The following is a 10138-nucleotide window of genomic DNA, read 5'->3' on the forward strand; positions in this document are numbered from 1 at the left end:
ATCTCGCCCAGCTTGTCAGTGGCATTAGACAGTTACCTCTCCCTCCCTGGCTTCGCACTTGGTTTCCGTAAGCGTACACCCTCGGTTTTCCTCCTCCCTCTCTGGCCGATTCTGCTGCTCTCCTTGGCTGGCGTGTTTTCTCAGTTGTCACACATTGGGTCCCTGGTGGCTCAGGCCTTGCTCTCTACTCCTCCCTGTCTTCCGTCTTCCTCAGTGCTACCCCCGCCACCATGCTCTGCGGCCACCTCTGTGCAGTGGGGCCCAAATGATATAACCAGCTGTCGGTGGAGCGTGGGCATGTCCCTTCACATCTCTGCGCCCCATTTTCTCATCTGTAAGATGGGGACATTAGAAGGGGTCAGTCATAACATGGCATTTACGAGGAGTGAATGGTACCTGCCAACCACTAAGACTGTGTTAGCACAGAGCAAGCCATTCAATATTTATTGGCCAAGTGGACTCCGTCCCCCATCTTCTACTCCATCTTCTACGTGGCAGGTAGAGCAGGCATTTAAAAAAGGTAAAGCTGATCACATCACCCTGCTTAAAACTTGTTACAGTCTTCACGTTACTCCTACATGCAGAGGAACTCTGAGGTGTGTTTCCTCAGCCTGGCATTTAAGGGGCATAATCTGGCCCCTGCCCTTCCTTTTTTTGTTTTTTTAATGTTTTTATTTTATTTATTTATTTTAAATGTTTATTCATTTATTTTTGAGAGAGAATGAGCACAAGCAGGGGAGGGGCAGAGAGAGAGAGGGAGACACAGAATCTGAAGCAGGCTCCAGGCTCTGAGCTGTCAGCACAGAGCCCGATGCGGGGCTTGAACCCACGAACCGTCAAATCATGACCTGAGCCGAAGTCAGATGCTTAACCAACTGAGCCACCCAGGCACCCCTATTTATTTTATTTTTGAGAGAGAGAGAGAAAGAGAGAGTGTGATTGTGTGGGGGAGGGGCAGAGAGGGAGGGAGAGAGAGAATCCCCCTGATGCAGGGCTCGATCCCATGACCTGAGCTGAAATCAAGAGCTGGATGCTCAACCAACTAAGCCATCTGGGCACCCCTGGCCCCTGCCCTTCTCATGCCCAGATCAAGCCATGGGCCCACAGCCCTTTATTCCAGCCACGCCAGAGCCTTACACATGTCCTGCCACAGGGCCTTGGCTCAAACACTAGCCTGGAACTCTCCTCTCTCCTTTTCACCTGACCATTTCTCCACCTCTCAGCCTGCACTTGGCCTCTGTGGTGAGCCTTCCGTGACCCCACCCATCATGTGACCCCACCATGCCCTCTAATTCCCTTTCGCCACACTTGGTACGCCTGCCATTGCTTAATTAATCTGTGTGATCAGTTGTTTAGCATCCCCTCTTCCCTATCCAGGCTGTGGCTCTGTGAGGGCAGGACCCAGGTCTCTCCATCCCCATTGAATTCGCAGTGTCAGGCACATGGCAGGGCTCAGTATGTATGGATTAACTGGCTGCCTGCCTGCTCCGGGTGCTGTCCTTTGGTGGGGTGACCGAGAGATGGCGGCCCAGGTCCCATGCTGCCAAAAGGAGAGCTCAGAAGGGCCTGCAGAGCCAGGGCAGGGTGGGAGGGTCAGTTTGGGAAGGCAGAGGAAGGAGAAGGTAGAAGAGTAGAATTCTAGGCCAGTCGTCATGATGAGCAGCAACGAAGGTAAGTAGCTGGGTGGGAGAGAAATCAGCCCGAGTAGAACAAAGGGTCTGGATTAGGAATGAGGGGGCTGGAAAGGGGAAGGACAGAAGGAGTTGGATTATAGGGGCCAGGGCTTAGTCCGGGCTGGGTGAGGAATCCATATGGGCCAGCGTCAGGGCCCAGCCTGTGACCAGGGCAGGACTCAGTGTGTGACGAGGATCGGGCTCACTGCAGGATCAGTGCGAGGGCCCAGTGTGTGACCAGGATTAGGGTCGAGTGTGTGACCAGGCTGAAGGCTCAGTGTGTGGCCAGGATTGGGGCTCAGTCCGGGACTACAATCAGGGACAGTTCAGAAAAAGCACCAGGGTTCATTTTAGGGCAGAGGCAAGCCTCTTGTGGCTTTCCATTTGAGAGTTGTCTTTATTTTCTTCTTTAGCTAATGGCTCTCCAATATGATTCACTGAATCTCTCTCTGAAATCTCTCTGAAATGTATTACCTCCCTTTGTCCCCACTACTAGCTCTCACGTGGACCACTTCAGCAACCTTCTAACTCCATCCCTGTCTCCAGACCTTGCCTCTTCACCACTATTGATTCTGCAGGCATGGGGAATTCTCTAAGATACAGCTCTAGCTGTTCTGTCCCCTGGGGCTGGGTACAACTTTGAGCAGACAGAGCCAGCTTGGCTGGAAGAACTTTAGGAAACTTCATCTCCCAGCTCTCAGTTGTCTATTGGCATCTATCTGTAGCCACACTGTGTACCCCCCCCCCCACCTCTTGGAAGTACTAATGTATGAGAACAGGCTCCCCTAATCTGCTTGTTCCTGGGGTAGAGAAACTTCCCTGACATCTCAGTGTGGGAAAAATTTGTTAATTGCCTAATCTGTTTCTGTCTACCATGCTCCTGTGGACCCCTACTCTCCACCCACAGTCCTAGGATGGCTGGGGCAACACCCATCCTTCACCTCTGGGTGGGCAGGAGCATTTCTTATTAGTTTGAGCCCTGGGCACAGAGGCTCACAAATCTCTTATCCCCAACCTCTGATTAAGGACCTTGCTCTACTCTGGCCCTCCCGTGGGCTAGAGTCAGTCTTCATCAACAAAATGACTTGGACCCAGCTGGGGCCACATTTGGATGCACGCCATATGACGGGTCAGGCATCATGACTACAGCCTCCAGTCCTCCTAACCCATTGCAGTCCAGCCCCGCTGCCTATGCCAGTGTCACCACTGGTGGGAAAGAGTTCCTTCCAGGGTCAGTGAAGCCTCCTTGGTCCATAGCCTTGGTCCATAGTGTGACACAGAAAAGACCCATGTGCAGAGGACACTTGACTGATCTCCTGGTCAGTTGGCCTGTAAGTAGGCTTTGGACAGTCCCTTTTGACCCCGGCCATCTCCATAGTATTGAACACACTGATGGAGCCCTCCCCCACCCCAAGCAGCTGGGAGTCAGGGCCATTGTTTGGGGCACACCCACACCAAGGATCTCAGTCTCAAGGAGCCAGGGACAGCCAAGAAGGCCCACAGGGTCAGTGCCAGCTCTGGTCACCAGCAGGACTGAGGCTGATCAGGAGGTGACGCCCTCTCCCTCTCTCCCGGGGCTCAGTACAAGCAGGTGGAGCAGTACATGTCCTTCCACAAGCTCCCGCCCGACACCCGACAGCGCATCCATGACTACTATGAGCACCGCTACCAGGGCAAGATGTTCGATGAGGAGAGCATCCTGGGCGAGCTGAGTGAGCCACTGAGGGAGGTGAGCAGGGTGGGGGCGTCTGGGAAGGGAGCTTCCTTCCTGCTGGGTGGCTCCCTCACCTTCTCCCTCTCTCCCCACCCACCCTGTCTGGGGAGCAGGAGATCATCAACTTTAACTGCCGGAAGCTGGTGGCCTCCATGCCGCTGTTTGCCAATGCGGATCCTAACTTTGTGACATCCATGCTGACCAAGCTGCGCTTCGAGGTGTTTCAGCCAGGGGACTACATCATCCGAGAAGGCACCATTGGCAAGAAGATGTACTTCATCCAGCACGGTGTGGTCAGTGTGCTCACCAAGGGCAACAAGGAGACCAAGCTGGCAGATGGCTCCTACTTTGGAGGTGAGGCGGCCGGGGAGCCCTGGGGGGGACAGGGGAATGGACAGGAGAGACACCAAGGATGATGTTTGGAGCCCCTCATGGCCACTGCTTGGAAGTGGGTGTCTGTGGCCCAGTATAGGGGTCCCAGAACTGGAAGAGCCTGGCACCCACTGGGGGACATCTAGTGTGGTCACAGCTGGGGATGGAGTCTTGTGACAAGCTTCTGTACCAGACAGTGGGGACCCAGGTCGGGGTCTAGCAGGAGGCCCCTTCCAGCTCCCTCCCCACTCCTGCTGTCCTGGCAGAGATCTGCCTGCTGACCCGGGGCCGGCGCACGGCCAGCGTGAGGGCTGACACCTACTGTCGCCTCTACTCACTGAGTGTGGACAACTTCAACGAGGTGCTGGAGGAGTACCCCATGATGCGGCGGGCCTTCGAGACGGTGGCCCTGGACCGCCTGGACCGCATTGGTGAGGGGCCGGGCAAGAGGGCGGCTGGGCTGGGGCCTCCCCCCTCCCCAACCCCGCCTCCTGCTCTGGCCTGAGCCCCTGCTCTCGTTCTGCGGCCCAGGCAAGAAGAACTCCATCCTCCTCCACAAAGTCCAGCACGACCTCAACTCGGGCGTCTTCAACTACCAGGAGAACGAGATCATCCAGCAGATCGTGCAGCACGACCGCGAGATGGCCCACTGTGCCCACCGCGTCCAGGCCGCCGCCTCCGCCACCCCGACCCCCACGCCGGTCATCTGGACCCCGCTGATCCAGGCGCCGCTGCAGGCCGCCGCGGCCACCACCTCGGTGGCCATCGCGCTCACCCACCACCCCCGCCTGCCCGCTGCCATCTTCCGCCCTCCTCCCGGCCCCGGGCTAGGCAGCCTCGGGGCGGGGCAGACGCCCAGGCACCTGAAGCGGCTGCAGTCCCTGATCCCGTCGGCGCTGGGCTCTGCCTCGCCCGCCAGCAGCCCGTCGCAGGTGGACACGCCGTCCTCCTCCTCCTTCCACATCCAGCAGCTGGCCGGATTCTCCGCGCCCGCGGGCCTGAGCCCCCTCCTGCCCTCGTCCAGCTCTTCCCCGCCCCCCGGGCTCGGCGGCTCCTCCCCGGCTCCCACGCCGTCCGCCACCGCCGCCGCCGCCGCCACCGCCGCCGGCTTTAGCCACTTCCATAAGGCGCTGGGCGGCTCCCTGTCCTCGTCCGACTCTCCGCTGCTCACCCCGCTGCAGCCCGGCGCCCGCTCGCCGCAGGCCAACCAGCCGCCGCCGCCGCTGCCGGGGGCCCGGGGGGGCCTGGGACTCCTGGAGCATTTCCTGCCGCCCCCGCCCTCATCCCGGTCCCCGTCGTCCAGCCCCGGGCAGCTGGGCCAGCCTCCCGGGGAGCTGTCCCCAGGTCTGGCCGCTGGCCCACCAAGTACGCCAGAGACGCCCCCGCGGCAACCGGAGCGCCTGTCCTTCGTGGCCGGGGCCTCTGGGGGGGCTTCTCCCGTAGCCTTTACACCCCGCGGAGGTCTCAGCCCCCCTGGCCACAGCCCAGGCCCCCCAAGAACTTTCCCAAGTGCCCCCCCTCGGGCCTCTGGCTCCCACGGTTCCTTGCTCCTGCCGCCCGCATCCAGCCCCCCGGCCCCCCAGGTCCCCCAGCGCCGGGGCACGCCACCCCTCACCCCAGGCCGCCTCACCCAGGACCTCAAGCTCATCTCAGCCTCTCAGCCGGCCCTGCCCCAGGACGGGGCGCAGACTCTCCGCAGAGCCTCTCCGCACTCCTCGGGGGAGTCCGTGGCTGCCTTCCCGCTGGTCCCTAGAGCTGGGGGCGCCAGCGGGGGCAGCGGGGGCCTCGGTCCCCCGGGGAGGCCCTATGGTGCCGTCCCCGGCCAGCATGTCACTCTGCCTCGGAAGACATCCTCAGGTTCTTTGCCACCCCCTCTTTCTTTGTTTGGGGCAAGAGCCGCCTCTTCTGGGGGCCCCCCTCTGACTGCTGTCCCCCAGAGGGAACCTGGGGCCAGGTCTGAGCCGGTGCGCTCCAAACTGCCGTCCAATCTATGAGCTGGGGCCCCTACCTCCCTCTTCTCTCCCTTTTTCTCCCTTCTTTCTTCCTTCAGGTTTAACTGTGATTAGGAGATATACCAATAACAATAATTATCATTTAAAAAAACAAACCCACACCAGAAAAAAGACAGCAGAAAATAACCAGGTATTCTTAGAGCTATAGATTTTTGGTCACTTGCTTTTATAGACTATTTTAATACACAGCACTAGAGGGAGGGAGGGGGGAGGGAAGCAGGCAGGGCCCAAAAGGCAAAAGCCAGAAGAAGGCAGGTGGGGTCTCTGGGGCTTGGCGGGGTGGGGGTGACCCATGTTTGGGGTTCTTAGAGCAGATCTGTTTATTGTATTTGTTTTAGGGCAACAGGCACCACTAGCCCCCTAGCTGTGAACTTGGAGCCCCATTCTATGGGGGTAGGAAAGTGTTGCCCTTGGATGTGTTTCTGGGGAGCCTCAGTCGCCTGAGTCCTTGAGACAAAAATGGGGCCAGGGCCCTGAGAGTCTTGCATTTTTTCTACTGCAAACTTAGCAAGATATGTATATGAACATGTATATGTATATGTATATGTATGTAAGATGTGTATATGTATAGTTATGTAGCGCTCTGTAGAGCCATGTAGATAGCCACTCACATGTGTGCACATTTTAACCCCATGTTGCCAGGACACCCAGGTCACTTTACATCCAGCAACACGCCTTGGCCCTCGGGCTGGACACCACAGGGTCTCGGGGAAGTGTTCTTTGCAGTCCTCAGGGAAGAGGACCCCAGGACCTCTCAGCAGGCTCCCTTTCTCCCCATCTCTGGTCTCAAATCCAGTCTCAGCCCACCCTCTCACCACATGGAGGCAGAAGACTGCTCCTTCCCTGTGGGGCCTCAAGCACATCCTGTCACCTCCGTGGCCCTCAATTTTCCCATCTGTACAGTGGGAGGTGAGGGGGACTTCTATTTATTGAGTCTGCTCTGTGCCAAGCACTGGTTTAGCACTTTACACATGTTAACTCTCTCAATTTCACAAAGACGATGAGGTAGGTACTTTGATTCTCCCTATTTCACAGGTGAAGAAACTGAGTTTGGCTGTATTTTTCCCAGAATCCTGTAACTAGGAGTGGCAGAGCCAGGACTGATCTGAGGTTTAAATCCACGCCTGCCTGTGGCCAAATCCTATGTCCCTTCCATAAGCAATTGTTGAGCGGGGCTAAGTGAGTCTTCAATTGTAGTGCTGCAGGAAGAGACCAGATTTTGGAAGCAATCAGACCTGGGTTCGAATCCCAGACCTGCCATTTAGCTATATGACCTTGGGCAAATTATCTGACCTTTCTGAGTCTGTTACCTCACTTGTAAAATGGGAATAATCATGGTACTGCTTCACAAGGACCTATGAGGACCAGATGAGAAAAGTAGTAGATGTGAAATGCTCAGCCCAGAGCTTGGCACACACCATGGTAGGTGCTCAATAAATGTTTCCTCTGATCCCTCATGTGCCCAGCCATTGCTCCAACAAGCTATGGTAAGAGCTCAGAGAACTTCAGCTGAGGGCTCCAGGATCTTATGATCTCAGGACACGGGAGGTGCCTGGGCCTCCTGTGGCCGGTGGTGGGCTTGAGCCAGGCCTTGAGAGGTGGAAGTGTCAGAGAGAAGAAAGGAAGAAGGAAGGAAAGGGAAGAGAAGGGGAGTGTCAAGAAGAGGAGAGTAGGGGTGGGATGGAGCGCCCAGTGAGGACAAGACTGAGGTGGACGAACAGTTGTAGAGTCAGGGGCTTTGGGTGGAGATCCAGGGAAGGCCCTGGATGAGAGGCTCGATTCTGAAGGCACCTGGGAGCCAGAAGCAGGTTCAGAGTGGGGGGCCAATGTGAAAGTTGCTCAGGTGCCTCCTGAGGCATGCTCCTCCTCCCGGACAACAGAGCCAAGATTAATGGTCCGCCTCTGCCTATCAGGCAAGAGCAGATATGGCTGCCAGGACCTGCACAGTGAGGAGGGTTGGTCTCGCCTTGTCCATCCAGGAACCCCCTCCATGCTCCAACCAGAATGATGTCACCATCAGGTTTTGTCCTGAGTCGTCCTGTGATGTAGGGCAGGCCAATTTCTCCATGGTTGGGCCACAGGGACAGGGAGGCAGTCATCCAGGAGAGAAGGTGGGGAAGGATCCTGGGGGGAGACTAAGCACCTGGCCCTGGTCTCTAGTGGGGCAGGAGAATGCCCCTCAGACCCAGGGAGTTCTCAGAACTGGAAGGATTTAAGTGGCAGCCTCAACGTGAGTTCTGCACACACCCCTGTCCCGCCCTCCCCCCAAGGAAGGGAACGAGACTCGATCCAAAGCCAGTCTAGTCCTGGAGGTGATGGGGTGGGGGGAGGGGACAGAAGGGGTGGAGGGTGCAGGGCCATGAGGAGTGAGGACCACCCCCCTTGCCATCAGGGCCTGGCCTCACTACCCTCTTCACACACACACACACACACATTTTATAAAAGCTCTGACCCCGTCCAGCCACTCCTCAGAGACTGGGGAAGCCAGGTCCAGTCAGCAGGCCCACCCATCCCCAATCCCCCACAAGCAATTTTCAAATCTACCACTTTTAAAACAGAAAACGGTAAATGCACCGTGTTGTATATTTTATTTAAATAAAAAAATTCCAGCAGATGCTGTCTTTTTCCAGGTGTCAGGGATTGGGATTGGAGAGTAAGGTCAGTGGGATATACTGGAGGCTCAGGAGCCAGCCTGTGGTGGGCGGTGGGACATGAACCCTAGAGCAAACAGGGGCACTTGTGTGTACAAATCGTGCCCCAGAGCAGGGGTCACAGGTGCAAGGGAGTGTGAGAGGTCTGGCTGTGGGGGCTGGTGAGTCATTAAGGAGGAGCGTGAGAGTGTGTGTGTCCTTTGTCAGCTGGTGGAGGAGACCCTGGCTCAGACCCTTCCCACCCCAGCTGTTAGGGCTCCTTCGTGCTCCCCATCGGGGCAGGAGGAGAGTCAGTGTGCATGTGGACTCCAGTTGGATACTGAAGAGTGAAATGCCATTTTAGCCTGGGCCCTCAGCAACTGGAGGGAGGCTGGGGGACAAAAGGTGACCAGGCTGGGGGTAGGGTGTCATGGCCAGGACAGAGGATTGCCTTTTAGAATGGCCAAGGACAGGGAACAGCCGCTGGGCTCCCGTGTGGGTTGGGGAACCTGAGGACACACTCAGATTGGTGGCTTCGCTGTTAAGAGGTGTGGCACCCACTCCCTGCTGAGGGGTGGGGGCCCTGGGCTTGGCCCCCAGACTCTCTGTGAAGCCCTCAGGCAGGTGCCCCCACTCTCCCCAGGCCGCAGACGGTGCCAGTCAGCTCTGCGACCTTGCCGTAGGGGACAGGCAGCCATCCATGGCTGGAAAAGTGAAGTCCCCGGGGCTCCCTGCTGGGCTCGGGGACTGCCACGTGGCCGCCTGCAGGAGGAGGGGAAAGCCCTCAGCAAAGGGCAGGGAACCCGGTCCCCATCACGGATTGCCAAGTGGATGTTGTTTCCATGGTAACCGGCCCCGGAGTCCCGTTGCTAAGGAGGCAGCTTGGCAGGCCTGGCGTCCCCATGACAACTGCCCCCTGCGGCCCAGGCAGCAGGCACTTCCTCAGGGACCCAGGGGAGGGCAGAGGTGGGACACAGGCCTGGCCTTTGAGGCTCTGGGGAAGTCTTTTCGAAGAAGAGTGATTTAGTCCAGCCAAACCTCGAGGGGCAGACGTGTACTTCAGCGGCCCCAAGGATACTCACCCCCATCCACCCCCCTACCTACCCAGGACGCATCACCCCAGTTACCTGCACAGCACAGGGCCTTGCTGCTCCACTGGGGGACCCAGGCAACACCAATCACGATCTTCTCTGTTCCCTGACTCCAAAAGGACCCTTGGTAAGTACCCATCGTGTGCCAGGCGCTGGTGATTTCCCCTTCTCTCCTTCTACCCACACAATCCTGACCACTCAGAATTCACCTCAGTTACAGTGAGCAGAAGGGCACCTACACTCAACAGGGCGAGGAACTTGGACCAGACCAGTCCACAAGAATGTGCAGGGACCAGGATGCACACCTGGCACTGGGGACTCCAATCCTGCCCCTCTCCGTGGTGACATGCCAAGGGGCTGATGGCAGGAGCAGTCTGTCTGGGCGCAGGCAAGAAAGGTGGTGTTGTCTGTAAGAATTTAAAAGCAAGAATAAAAATGACTAAACGCCAGGTTGCTTTCTCTTATCTGTCATCATCACCATCTACCAGCGATTCCGAACAACACTGGCCATAAGACCCTCCCTTCCCTCCACACAGGCAGCGCCCCCCACCCCCAGAAGTGTCACCACACCCCAGGCTTCCGTTCCATGTGCCGCTGCCATCGCGGTGGGCAGGACTGAAGGCACCCTTTCTGCCTTCGTGGGGAT

General features: G+C 57.5%; 1 protein-coding gene across 1 annotated transcript in view; it reads left to right on the forward strand.

The window, feature by feature from the left end:
• Positions 1 to 7228, forward strand: part of HCN4 (hyperpolarization activated cyclic nucleotide gated potassium channel 4) — a 43932-nt gene extending 36704 nt beyond the window's left edge. Inside the window, exons 5-8 of the mRNA XM_019441523.2 lie at positions 3256 to 3402; positions 3501 to 3741; positions 4026 to 4190; positions 4291 to 7228. Coding sequence (XP_019297068.2) covers positions 3256 to 3402; positions 3501 to 3741; positions 4026 to 4190; positions 4291 to 5753 — 2016 coding nt within the window. The 3' untranslated portion in view covers positions 5754 to 7228. The remainder of the gene's footprint in view (positions 1 to 3255; positions 3403 to 3500; positions 3742 to 4025; positions 4191 to 4290) is intronic.
• The last annotated feature ends 2910 nt before the right edge of the window (positions 7229 to 10138 follow it).

Source organism: Panthera pardus, unplaced genomic scaffold (genome assembly GCF_024362965.1).
Source record: "Panthera pardus isolate Hobbes unplaced genomic scaffold, ASM2436296v1 HiC_scaffold_24, whole genome shotgun sequence".
NCBI classification, from domain to species: domain Eukaryota; kingdom Metazoa; phylum Chordata; class Mammalia; order Carnivora; family Felidae; genus Panthera; species Panthera pardus.